Source organism: Pararge aegeria, chromosome 24 (assembly GCF_905163445.1).
Source record: "Pararge aegeria chromosome 24, ilParAegt1.1, whole genome shotgun sequence".
Lineage (NCBI taxonomy): Eukaryota > Metazoa > Arthropoda > Insecta > Lepidoptera > Nymphalidae > Pararge > Pararge aegeria.
In genome coordinates this window covers 11,942,813-11,956,899 of record NC_053203.1, presented here as the reverse complement: position 1 = coordinate 11,956,899, position 14,087 = coordinate 11,942,813, and the positions used below count along the sequence as shown (strand labels likewise).

The following is a 14,087-nucleotide window of genomic DNA, read 5'->3' as shown; positions in this document are numbered from 1 at the left end:
CTGCCTAAGAGTTTAGCATATTTAGCTACGGATCACGAAGTCCTGGGTTATAATCCCGAGTCGAGCCAAAACCTGGGTTTTTCTGTTAAATAATTGTACAGTACCAGCCCGGAGTGAGGAAATGGTTGTCAACAATCTTGTCTCGGAGAGCAAACTTACGTCGGTTCCGGTTATTATCATTAACTTGCCACATAAGTAAGCCCACCAATCAGCAATGGAACAACGTGGTGGGTTCATGCTCTAAAAGCCACTTTTACCATCAGCTTGGCTAGCATGGGCAGAAGACGATTTTCTCCTAGGGGAAAGGACAAAATTTTATCGGCTCCCACAGCTTTATCAACTCCCCGAACAATAGCGCCCAGGTAGAAATAACATCCAAATAACATCCCCCTTTGGTGCCCTGGAAGAAATCGCTACATAGCGATAAGGCAACCAAATTGTACCCTCTTGGTCTTTAGTATTATCTCTGTGACTACTTTTTTCTTTGGTGTACAATAAAAGTGAATTCATTATCATTCATTCAGTCATTCGTTCATCTGCCCACTAATAAACGGGGGTAATATTGGCAGGTGGCCACGTTAATTTTATCCGTGTAGGGAGACTAGTTCGTTAACTATTAGATACCTACTATAAAAAGAAACCTGTCTTCAACACGGCTGTAGTGTAAACTCTGAAAAGTAGGCTACGATAAATTAAGATTGATATAGAGTATCATGACCATTATGACCATTGCTTTGGAAAAGGCATGCAGGTTTCCACACAATGTTTTCCTTCACCGCTGCAGCAAGGGTATTCAATAATTTCCATGTTAACTAAAATAGTTCTGTCTAATTATCTCCCATACATTTAAGTATTTCCTTCTTCATCGTGACGCGTTTTTGTAGCATCGAGTTTCAAATCACAACAATTCTACAGAATCAATTTTTGAAATCTAAGCCAAATTTATTTAGGTACTAAATTAATTTATATTTTATTTTTAATTGACTTTCCATGATTATAAATTTATTATTCTATACAGTAAAATTAATGAAAGTTTTATTATATTCAGTCGACAAATTTTGATGATTTTTTGAGTTATTGTATAAATAAATAATGCAAATTAAGATTTGCATGTCATAGATTTTGACTAAACATATAAACCTATGATGTTTTATACAAATAAAAGAATTGAATTGAATTTAAAAATAGACCGTCTTCGTCGCCATAGAACCTCTTTGAATTCAACGTGTGTAAAACCGAGAGAAGTGACCACTTATATTATGTAAAATGGTTCTTTATATCTTAATTATCTAATTACTGATAGGTATAATTACTGGCCGTGATAACGAGGGTCTCACGCGGCACGTATGCACCCATTGATCACCACGTAAATATATAATCATTTTGCGGTTGCACATATTCATCCCACTGCGTTGATGGCCTAGTGGTTAACACTTCGGCCTACCTGGCAGGGGAGCGACTTCGGAAGCTTGTCACTCGACTATTGACTGCCTGAGAAGGCGGCGTGCCGTGTACCGTGCACCTACCTAGAGGATTCGGCAGCGACCAGGCCCTCGACGACGGGACCCGCCATGCATTGGGGGCCAAAACCTTGGCGAGAGTGCGGTGAATATACAAGTGAATCCCGTACTCTCACTCATAGGTCTATCGAGGGACACAAAGAGTTTACACGATCTATGTCGCTTGTCTTTCCTTGTTGGGAGCCTACCAACCCTGCGCTTTCCAATGACCCGAATGTCCATCGGTCCTCCGTGCGTACCCCGCCTATTGCCAATTTAGCTTCGCATATCGTTCAGCCGTGTCGACCTGTGTGGTGACGGCAGATCGGAATACAGCTGTGCTACTACTACCATATATACTGCGATCACCAATCCGTCTGCTCTACGTGATGATTGTGGGAGAACACCGAGAGGTTTTGGAGAGGCCTTAAGTCTTGTAGGGGGCTATTATAGGCTGTTTATAATAATTGTGAGTAAAAAAACGTGCGGTTCTTGCGGCAGTCTGCGATTAGTCTAGACAACATTGTTCGATTTGCTAGTAATAATTACCAGTTCACGTTTTATTTGCTCTTGTGCAATTTATTCCTTATTAGTGACGTCATGCTACATCGCGAATTCATGATTTGTATAGCCGCTCTAATTATATCAGAAAATTATTTACATGTACTCTTTGGTACAGAGGCGGTAATAATTTCGGCCTCCGGGAGGACCGAGTACGATCCCTGGAGATTTCACCATAATATTTACTACGACCTAAACATTTCTGCATCCTAAACAATCGATATAAACAATCGACTTACTAGAAACGGACATAAATTAGTGATATCTGCATATCGTCTGAGAAAAGTACAAAAATCCTTTGTGGGGATCGGTATATGCTTTTATAACATGATACCGATGGTGATATTAGATCTACCTGTACCTAAGTTTAAACAATATATTAAAACACATTTAACCACAACAATCGTGGTTACTACACGGTTGATGAATTCCTTAACGACAAGGCTGCTTGTAAGCAGGCGACTACGCTCTCATCTCTGACAAAACAGAAAAATTCTAAAGATTGTTAAACTATAAAATGATGTTGGACTCAGTGGAATCTGCCTTCTGAACCGGTGATAGAGTCACTACAAACAGACTGGTGTGACGTTTCAAAAGTGCTTATAAACTAGGCCTACTTTAACGAGCACGTTCACCCGTCGTCTGTCCCAAAAAATATTAGCAATATTGGATTATAATTATTAAATTCCGGCCACCCTTAGACTGCGTCATCACTTACCACCAAGTGAGATTGCAGTCAAGGGCTAATTTGTGAAAACTGTAATGAATAAAAGAAAACGTTGATGAAGTAAAAGAAACCTTCTAAAGGTCGATTGGAAAATCATCGATCCCCTCTGAAGCTGTAATGAATAACTTAACGACCATTTACCTTTAACCGATCATAAACAATAGCTCGGCATATATTGATTATGAATAAAACATATTAAGCTATAGGATAATGCGAAATGGATGCGCAAATTGCAAGACAAATAGGGGAAAATGTAGCTACGAATTCAGCGAACGTGCGTTCATTGCTCAGCCTTGCATATTATTTATGTGTGTATGAGAGGTTGCGCTCGGCTACGAATTTTAATAAGCGTATAATTAGGGAGGTATTTTTTAGGGAAATGTTTTTACCCACATAGTGTTTGGTGCTATGCAGGATAATGGTTTTTGGCGCATTCGGTTTAATCATGAACTATACGAACTTTTTAAAGGACCAAATGTTGTCATGACTATTAAACTGTTAATAATGCAATGGGCAGGGCATGTGCAACACATGGAAGGCGCGAAAGCCACAAAGAGGTAGATGGAGGGCACTTTGTAGGGGCGTAGAGGCCGAGGACGACTAGGGGTCGGTGGAGTGATGGAGTTGGGAGGGATATGAGGGTTCTGGGAGTTCGGAGCTGGAAAGAAGCAGCTTTTGACCGCCTCAAATGGAGAAATATGCTTGACCAAGTCAAGGCCCACCCAGGGCTGTAGAGCTTTGATGATGATGATGTTTTTATCCACGTAGGAATTTATCTTCGGTATATACATACCGTAGTAGGGCGTTCTGTGACAGCTCGTCCGGGGAAGTACTACCGCCACGCTTATTTCTGCCACGAAAGCATTGCTGTGTTCCGTTCTAAAGGGCGTGGTTTCGGCACATGTGGCTTAGTCCTTTGTTAAACAAAACAAGAAGTATTTCATAGTCTAAGTCTAGCAATTTGTTGTAATATTTTTGAAAATGAAGTTTTTTTTCTTTTTTTTTTATAATCACTTCGGAAGTGCCTACTTGGTCTCACCTCGTCTTTCCAATATTACCCGGCCGTAAATTGCTTTATTGCAGGCCTGGATAATATACGGCCTTTGCCAAGAACGCGGCTTTGTTAACATGGCAACATCCTTGTGTACCCAGAGACTAAGCGGAGATTAGCGCGGCGAGATAACTGTCGCAAGTCAAACAGTTACCGTTTCACCTTGCGTTGGATTTGGGGAAAATATTTGCTATCTACTTAATAATTATGGTATGTAATTAGCTAGAACCGGCTACGCGTCGCTATGGCTAATTTCCAATGATAATTTATATGGATCATATTGTTTTTTACCTTTACCCCTAATATTCCCGCGGGTGTCGTACGAGGCGACTAAAAGAATATAATGGAGAGCGGACAGCAGCGTCCTCTGTGCTACTACTACCATGTACTGCGATCACCAGCCCGTCTGGCCAGCGCGTGTATAGGTAGTGACAAACCCGCCTTTATAAATTTTATAAGTGTTTTTACCTACAGTTGGAGGAATTATTAATTTTATAAATTTAAAATGCATATAAAAAATTTCGGAACCGACAGGATTTGAACCTGCGATTCTCTGGCAATCCCGGCCTGGGCGCTTTCTCCAATTAAGCTACGGCTCTACCCTACCATCGATGCCGAAATTAGTATATGCCTTTCACATCAGTCTTATAGCGACTGTGGCGTCATCTAGTAGGAAACGTTGCAGTTTCGATCAAATCCTGTCGGTTACGAAATTTTTTATATGCATTTTAAATTTATAAAACCCGCCATTAGTCCAGCAATGAAATGTTATAGGCACACTGCCTATAACATTTCATTGGCATGCATAGAGGGTATGCACAGGGTAAGCAGATGACATATAATGAAGAAATTCCCCAGTACGAATTATAAATACAAGGGGCTTAGGCTTTTTATAAAGAAATAAATAATTAATATATTACGACATTTTCCAGTTGTGGGAATCGAACCCACGGCCTTGGACTCAGATAGCAGGGTCGCTGCCCACTGCGCCAATCGGCCGTCTTAATATTGCCTTAAAGGTGAAAAAAATTAAAAACTTCGTTTAACAAAATGGGAGTACCAGACGGTTACCAAGGCGGGATCGAATGTTGGATAGAGAAGTAGCAAATAAGCATATCGTTGCACACAGTGGCGTACACTGGGTTTCTTACCAGGGTACGCATAAGGCAGGAAAATGGCAAAAATCCTCCTCCTATACGAGTTATAATCAATTTAATGGTAAGCAGTGCTTTTGCGCATGTATGAAGTGCACGCCACTGGTTGCACAATATTGTGACGAAACCTACGACACTGAGCACTCGAATTTGTGCTAATCAACATGTCAGGTGTTAACACCTTTAGAGCATTGAAAACTTTTTAGGTCAGCCATTAAACAAACTAGCGGTCCCTAACGACTTCGTCCGCGTATAAATCAACCTTTTTTGCGGATTTTCTTTTATAACTTTAAGGGGGAACAACTTTGTCATACTTTAACTTAACCCTGCCTTTAGTTATTAGTTTTTCTATGGGTACGGTATTTTCTTATATTACTGTTTCCAAATAATGAATAAGACCATCATCTAAACAGGCAGCATAGCTTTTACTTCAATTTTTTTTATAAACCACAATTCATCGAAGCATCATCGGAGCATCGAATTCAGAAGGCGCTAATTCGCATTTCCAGACCCCTTGTTGACAACCTTTAAATTACAAATAGCAGGTTCTCAATTTATCCGTATAAATATTATATGCTTATTATTATTTATACGCGCTAATAATTATATTTTTTTGATATTCTTCTCTATTATTCTATTTATTGATTTCTCTTTAGAAATATAGAAATATTTTTTTAAATCGTACCAGTGGTTCCTGAGATCGTCGCGTTCAAGTAAACAAACAAACTCTTCAGCTTTATATATTACTATAAGCAAAATGAAATTTCAAGTGATTGCCTGAGATTTCCAAGTGAATGCCTTTTATATTAAATTAGTATTTATTATTATTTGTATAATTAATTTGCTAAAAATGTCTGGCACATAATATTAAGTTCTAGATATCTAAAGTTAAATTATTTCCGCACTTAACAAATATAATGTAAACATTAATACTAACTGCTGCTCGCGGTTTCACCCGCGTTAGCTTGGGGTCGCGATGTAATGTTATATTGGCCCCGCGGATACTTACATAGACGTAAATCCCTCCAGTACATCCCGTAATTTTAAGTTATTACAATGTCTTTATCCCAGCGGGTAGGACTTCACTTTTGGGGAGCCGAGTTCCATTCCCGCCACGGACCTGTAACTTTTCTTAGTTATGTGCGTTTTAACAGTGAAGGAAAACATCGTGAGGCATGCCTCCATAATGTTCTCAAAGATGTGTGGAGTCCACCAATCCGCTATGGTCCTGCATGGTGGACTACGGCCTTAACCCCTTCTTATCCCCCCCTCGCCTAAACCCCCCGTGGGAGGAAACCCGTGCCGTGCTGCAACTGCTGCAATGATTTTGAACTTTTATAGGTAGGCTTCAATTCAATAGTAATATGTAGGTCTAATGGCTATTTTTTATCACGGGACAGATTGAACAAATTACGTCAGTTTTTTCACTTAGGTGTAAACTCTGCTAGCTTCTAGATTTGTTGGTCGGTTCAGGTCTGGTCTGATGGAGATTTCGCCGTCGCTAATTTCCCTACTGCTAGAAGATATGACATTAGTCCATTAAGCGTGTCGGTGTGATGCCTGGTATCAACCGACTAGGGGTTCATTGAACTACGATATTCCAAGGTCACGGCGTTCAATATGTGTGTGTTATGACGTACTTAATAATGGAGTTTTTTTTTAGTATAGGTGCTAGCCTACGCCTACGTCATAGTCAAAAATATCTTTATTCAAGTAGGCCCATAGGTGGCACTTTTGATGCGTACATAAGAATTACACGGTAGTGAGATGATGGCGATAACCACATTCGTAAACTTAAAACTAAAGCTACGAGGGTTCCAAACGCGTCCTAGTCTAAGAAAAAGCCCACAACAAACTTAGCCGGGTGTTTTTTTTTGTTATCACCATCTCACAATATCATTTTAAATTATTAGAAGAGCAACCTGGTTAGAGCAATAATTTACACCCAAGTTTTTTTATCGTTTACGTAGTCCTTTATACTATAATAGGACTTTTCTATAAGCTTACGTTTAATACAAACTGAACTTTTTAAGAGACATCTCCAAGATGACAATTGGTAGTTTATTGTAGAATTGTATGCAATTTCCTTAAAACGAATTATGAATTTTATGTAACCTAGTATATTGCACTGTAAGTTTATTCTTACTTCTAATGTTTTACGCGTGCTTGTCTCAAAAATGCCGATTCTCTTTTTATTGTACTCAATAAAAGAATAGGCATTATAGGCGGTTGGGAATCGGTAGCTAATACGGGCATTCAAGTTCTGTAATAATTATGTGTCCATGGAATATTGACTATGTTAGTAATCGTGAATACTGAAGATACCATATTTAACATGCATCGGCCACTCTTATTTCTCTTTTACGGTTCCTGGACTTGTTTCTATGCTTGGTTGGTAGACGAAACCAGCCGTTCGGCGGATTTCACTCCAGCAACACAAGCTCACGCGAGAAGCTGGCCGTATGCAGAGTAGACGTGGGCTGCGCGTCCTGCTACCCTGGTAGCATCGGGACAGTACAATTTTATCGGGATTTTCCCAGCCATGTTCAGTACAGAGAAACTTTTATTTATTTGAACAACTTTATTGCATAATAAAGGAAACACACAGGAACACTTAATTTAACATTAATTATGTGCAAAAGGCGGCCTTATCACTAAAAGTGATCTCTTCTACAGGCTACCTTAACTAGTGGAATAAGGCAATGAGAGACGGGAAATCGCAATTGTATAAAAAATACATAAATCCCTCATAATATTATAAATGTCAATGTAAGTTTGTTTGTTACGCTTTCAGGCGCAAACTGCTTAACCGATCCTCATGAAACTTTATACACTTATTCTTGAAAGTGTTAGAAGTAATATAAGATACTTTTTATCCCGACATTAAGCTCGGTTCCTTTGGGAGAGGGGATGAAAGTGTTTGACGATTGTACACCATAACTCCGACAAATTATAACCGATTTAAATAATTATTTTTGTACTATAGAGATAATAATATGTTTTTAATTTGCCCAAACTATGGATGGAGATAGAGGACAGAACTCCTCAGCGGACAGCAGCAAACCCCTCATAGAGAAGGCTTAGCGATCCTGAATACTTTAATTTTTTTAAGAACTAGAACTAAATTGAATGCCACATAAAAAAACAAAATCAAACGCAGACGAAGTCGCGGGCAACAGCTAGTAATTAAATAAAATAATTAATGTAATAATATATATATGCATAAATGAGAACTTTTCTCAGTACTTTTTTTTTTATACCACTACAAGTTAGCTCTTGAGTGCTGTAAGATTGCATTGGTGGTAAGTGATGCACTCAAAGATGGTTGCGTTACGGCGTATGGCAGTTTTATTAAAACCACATCTTATAATACTTACGCCCGTTTTCTCTAGAGTTACCGACATATTAACATACAGATTTGGAATTCCTTCGCTTCTTCAAGTTCAATGATTCCTTAATGACAGCTTTGCTGGGGTCGCTGAAAGCCCTCCTCAGCGAGGACTTGTTTTTGCCAGGACGCGCTGGGTGAGGGCAGCGGGGCCGGGAGGCGGTTCAAGTAGTAGCCGTAGGCGCCCATCTAGCGGCGTTGCCACGGGGTCGACCCCCCACGAGGTGGACAGACGACATTAAGCGCGTCGCAGATAGAAGCTGGATCCAAGCGCCATAAAACCGTGGAATTTGGAACTCCCTACAAAAGACTTGTCCAGCAGTGCACTTTGGTTGATATGACGATAAGGAATTTGAAACGAATTTTTCTATAGGTAACGCCTAAATCATTAGGTATTTCATTTAGTCGATGCCTAGGCATTAGTCTTGTGATCAAGACACATACAATATACAAACGAACACAATATGCAGTTGCAATTTCACTCTAGATACTAGTTTGCATATAAATAATTGCATAGGCTTCTAAATGTTTACCTTTGATAAACATGTCTGAGATTATCGGGTTATCTATAGCAAACAGAGACTGTATTCAAGGCTAGTTTAACGATTTAACTGTGGTTAGAGTAAGAACTTAGTCACACACAAGCATTAAAGAAAATTATACTTAATGTAGATTTAATTTTTTTTCTTGTTATATTATGATATTAAGGAACAGTAGCAGTTACTGCACAATAAGTATATAATTGAAGTGATATTTATTATACCTTTAAAAAAACCATTACTTGTGGTTGTTAAAGATGCTGGTAAAATTATGTGATAAAATTAAAAAAAAAAAAACTACTATTTAGGACAAATAAATAACTGTGAACATATAATCTATTTGTCCTAAATAGTAGTATTAAGAAAACAATAAGTGTCGTGACTAAACGTTTAACTATAAATCAAAAGGAAATGGATTACTAAATACAAATGGACCCAGAAGAAATTATAAAAAAAGGAAGGAGAGTCTTGGTAGGGAATATCATTTAACATGTGACGACCTTCCTGGCGCAACGGTGAGCGCTGTGAATTTAAGTGGGGCAATTTGGGAATTTATAAATTTTCTCGAGAAGAGAATGAATACGGAGAGAAATAAATGATTTAATATATTATGAGACTTAAATTAAAAATTTAATGATGTAAGTTTTTTGTCTAATTAAAATAAAGCAAATCTAGCCCGGTGAAGCGGGCTGGGTACGCTAGTTGACAATAAAATAAAAAGCAAAATAATTTCTTCTAACTTAATTAGGCAATTGAAAATTCTAGCGATAAGATGAAAAGCAAACGTGCAATAAAAATCCAATAAAGCCACACCCATTTATTTTCACCCCTGACGCAATTACAACGGGGGATTAAAGTTTGACGTAACTGTGTGTTTGTGTGTGCGTGTGTGCCTGTATATTTCGAATTTGATTTTGCTTTTTTTTCTTCGAAAGGCAAATTAGTAGGGAGTTTTCTTAGCTATGTTTAATTACATTCATATTTTTTCGCATTTCCCACAATATGGGTTTCAAATAAAAGCGCTTGATTAGTAGAAGAAAGTGGACTTTATTTTAAGTCGGGGTTTTCCAATTTTAAATTTATCTATTTGTTAATGAAGTTATTAAGAATATGCCGTTACTTTTCCTGACTGCGTTCTGCGTTAATGTGAATTCCCCTGAACTTTCACTATGCAAAAGCATGTCGATATCTTGCACTGTGAAAAACGGAAACAACTGTAGGGTACAGTTGTTTTCGTATTGGCACCGTACATTTGTTCGGGATAAAAAACGCCTACATTATTTGTATATTATTTCCACTTGCTCTGAGAGTTGATAAAGCTGTGGGAGAAGATACATTTTTATCCTTTCATTGTCTCCTGCCCATGCTAGCCGTACCAGTATATATGCAGATAATATAAAATGAAGTACGATTAATAAATACTTAAGGGTAGGCTTTTTATAACTCTTACAATGCCTTTCCTTAAGTTTTTTTTAACTCGTACTGGAGATTTTCTTAATTTTATATCGTCTGCATACCCTGTGCGTACCCTCTATGCACGCCACTGCTGCCTCGGTAACAAACATTCATGCAAATTTTTAATTTTTTTTAATTAATTTATAATATTAGTGTAGTCGTAGGAAGATTTATTTGTTACAAATTCTAGAAATTAAAAGAATAAATAACGATATCTTGATTTGAAGACAATTTTTCTTGGCTTCTCCAGATGTATGGTCGCTATCAACGCGACCTTAGTGAAGCAGCGAGAGAAGAGGCCAGAAGACTCAGAAGGTTAAGGAAAAGAAGACGGAAAGACGACAAACTCAGGCAGAAGGAGCTAGAAGCGACGGGCAAACATCGACCTAGAGGGAAATTTTTTAAGGTATTAGGTAAGTTGAAAATTACAGTTATTCGTATTTCGGAAAAATTTGGAAGGTTTATAGAAGGACATTTCTTTACACCTTATATTAAACTGAAAGGTTAAGTTTCAAAACTTTATCAAAAATAGCCAGCCCCTTTGGAACTACTTGATTTTATTCTCAATGACACACTGTACACATTTTTAGTGCATAAGTGATTACATCTCATGGTCAAAACTTTATCAAAAATAGCCAGCCCCTTTGGAGCTTGATTTAATTCTCAATGAGTAAACATTTTTAGTGCATAAGTGATTACATCTCATGGAAGTTCTTAACTACCAACGGAAGTAGTGTGTTGATTTGTACATCGTATCATATCAACCCATTACCGGCCTACTACAGTAAGCCTCCCACAATAAGAAGGGGTTAAGGCCATAGCACACCTCGCTGGTCTGTTGCGGATTGGTGGACTCCACACACCCTTGAGAACATTATACAGAACTCAAAAGCCTGCAGGTTTCCTTACGATGTTTTCCTTCAACGTTGAAGTGATATTTTAATTACTTAAAACGCACAAACAAACAAAAAACATAATCGTCGTTTTTATTACAGTACGGTAATAATTGCTCTTTCGATGGTAATATCTGAATTCTGTATCATCCCAATCAGGTTATTTTATAGTTATATTTTATATCATACTAGCTGTTGCCCCCCACTTGGTCTGCGTTTGATTTTGTTTTTTGATGTGGCATTAAATTTAGTTGTAGATCTAAAAAAATTAAAGCATTCAGTATCGCTAAGCCTTAAATGAGGGGTTTGCTGCTGTTCGCTGAAGATTTCTGCCCTCTATCTCCAACCAAAGTTTGGACAAGATTAAACACATATTATAACCTCTATAGTACAAAAATAATTATTGAAATCGGTTATAATTGGTCGGAGTTATGGTGTAAAATCGTCAAACACTAATGTCGGTATAAAAAGTAACCTATATTACTTCTAACACTCCCAAGAATATGTGTACAAAGTTTCATGAGGATCGGTTGAGTAGTTTTTGCGTGAAAGCGTAACAAACAAACTTACATTGACATTTATAATATTAGTAGGGATAGGGATGATAGTAAGTGGAAAATGATCGCGTACAGAGCGACTTTTACAGGGCATAAACGACTGTAAAGTGTAAAGTGACCTCGCTTTTTATAATTAGGAGGGGAGAATCCTCATGGATAGTTCGGACTTCTACCGACTAAAAACCCCTACTGCCTTCTAAAGGATAGTGTACTTGCCTTGACGACCTCCCTGGTGCAACGGAGAGCGCTGTGAATTTAAGTAGGAGGTCCCGGGTTCGAATCCCGGCAGCGGGAATCCTGAATTTCCCGTGCTGGTCTGGTGTTGACTTTGGCCGTGGCTAGTTACCACCCTACCGACAAACACGTGCCGCTAAGCGATTTTGTGCTACGGTGCGATGTCGTGTCGAAACCGATCAGCGGGGCTAGCACGGACAAGAGACAAAAATTATATCCCACGATTATATCACCTGACTAGGGATATAATTAAAGTGTCCAACTGCTAAAGCAACGGAATATGGCGTAGGAGAATTTTAACCCCGTTACTAAGTAGTTGCATGGCAGTTTCTACAAGGCCCTGTCGGGACCAGATGTATATCAAATCGCATCTGTATCCTGGTTACAGTTCGGTGACCTATTTGGGGAAACCGAGGGTTTTGTCTGTGCAATTATTACTGTGTCCACCTGCTAAAGCAACAGAATATGGAGTAGGAGACTTTTACCCCCGTTTATTATTACTAATATGTATTATTTGGATATTATTTCACTAGTGCTCTGAGAGTTGATAAAGCTGTGGGAGAAGATAAATTTTTATCCTTTCCCCGGGGAAATAATTGTCTCCTGCCAATGCTAGCCGTGCAGCGGTATGTCTACCACACTCCCTTACAGGTTAGCCCGCTACCATCTTAGACTGCATCATCACTTACAGGTGATATTGCAAATAAGGGCCAACTTGTAGTGAAATTTAAAAAAAAAAGTACACCGGCAACCCCGTCTTTAGGAGCGGAACATAGCAATGCTTCTTGGCTTCAGAGATAAGCATGGCGGCCGTCGTTTCCCGGACAATGCTCAAGTGCTCCCAATGATGTTATTATATTCTGATACAAAGCTTATTCAATGATATAAAGTTTATTAGGTTACGTGTGGAGGCATACGTTCGCGCGGCTGGGAGAGGATTGGGTGTTCCTGGCTCTGCTGGGCATCATCATGGCCATACTCAACTTTGCCATGGACAAGGGGATTGCTGTCTGCAATAATGGTAAGTATTACCATACAAGCAGTGGCGTGCACTGGATTTCTTACCAGGGTATGCATTGAGCAGGATTATTGCATAAAACGGCAAAAATCCTCCTCTTGTACGAATTGTATTAAAAAATTTGGGGTAGGCAATGCTTTTGTGCATGTATGATGTGCACGCCACTGTTAGTCAAGTGATATTATTTCGTTTAATTCAATTCCACATAGCTCCAAAAGCCCCGGTTCTTCAAAGCTGAAACCTTACCCACTAGGCTATCACAGCTCTTACACAATCGCATATAGGTATACTTAAATTAATAAAAAAAATGAAATACTGTGTGGTGAAGGCAAATGAGAATACCGTTGTCACCACTCCTCCTATTCCCGCGAGTGTCGCACGAGACGACAACCCGTCTGCCAAGCGTGCTGATTATGCGCATACCGGCGTTGGGAGAGGCTTTTAGTCCAGCAGTGGGCAGGTCCACACTCCAGCAGGTTATAGGCTTCTGATGATAAATTTAAAATGCATATAAAACAGTCGGTATTTATTGAGTATTAATTTTTTATTTTTTATTCAAGATAATATCTGATATTTTCATTTTCTTTTTTTTTTTGTGTTTTACTTTTAATTAATTATTTAAATGTGACTTGTTATTTAATGTAGAAAATTGATATAATCATTAACGAATAATTTTTGCACGCCAATCTTGGCAGGATATGTGATGCTTATAAATTTTAATTAACACCTATGTAAACATGTTGCATGTACCTACCATATTCAAGCAAAATAAAAAATTTATTGATTGATTGATTGATCGGCTCCGAATATTTTTGTATGCATTTTAAATTTATAAAATTGATAATTCCTCCAGTGTAGGCAAAAACACTAATAAAAATTATACTTAAATTAACATATAAACAAACGTCCCGCAAGTAAGTATGCACTTGAAAAGATACCAGTAACAGTGGCACAAATACGTTGAGCTCTTTTGTATTGCTCATTTGTTCATTTCCATCCTTTAAAGTTATG

General features: G+C 38.4%; 1 protein-coding gene across 4 annotated transcripts in view; it reads left to right on the top strand.

Moving 5' to 3' along the window:
* Positions 1-14,087, top strand: part of LOC120634474 (chloride channel protein 2) — an 81,530-nt gene that overhangs the window by 39,280 nt on the left and 28,163 nt on the right. For 3 of the 4 annotated variants that reach the window (XM_039905089.1, XM_039905088.1, XM_039905090.1), the window contains exons 2-3: positions 10,625-10,787; positions 12,957-13,079. In XM_039905089.1, coding sequence (XP_039761023.1) covers positions 10,625-10,787; positions 12,957-13,079 — 286 coding nt within the window. Of the gene's footprint in view, positions 1-10,624; positions 10,788-12,948; positions 13,080-14,087 lie in introns of those variants that run through there. The other variant, XM_039905091.1, reaches the window with a different exon arrangement.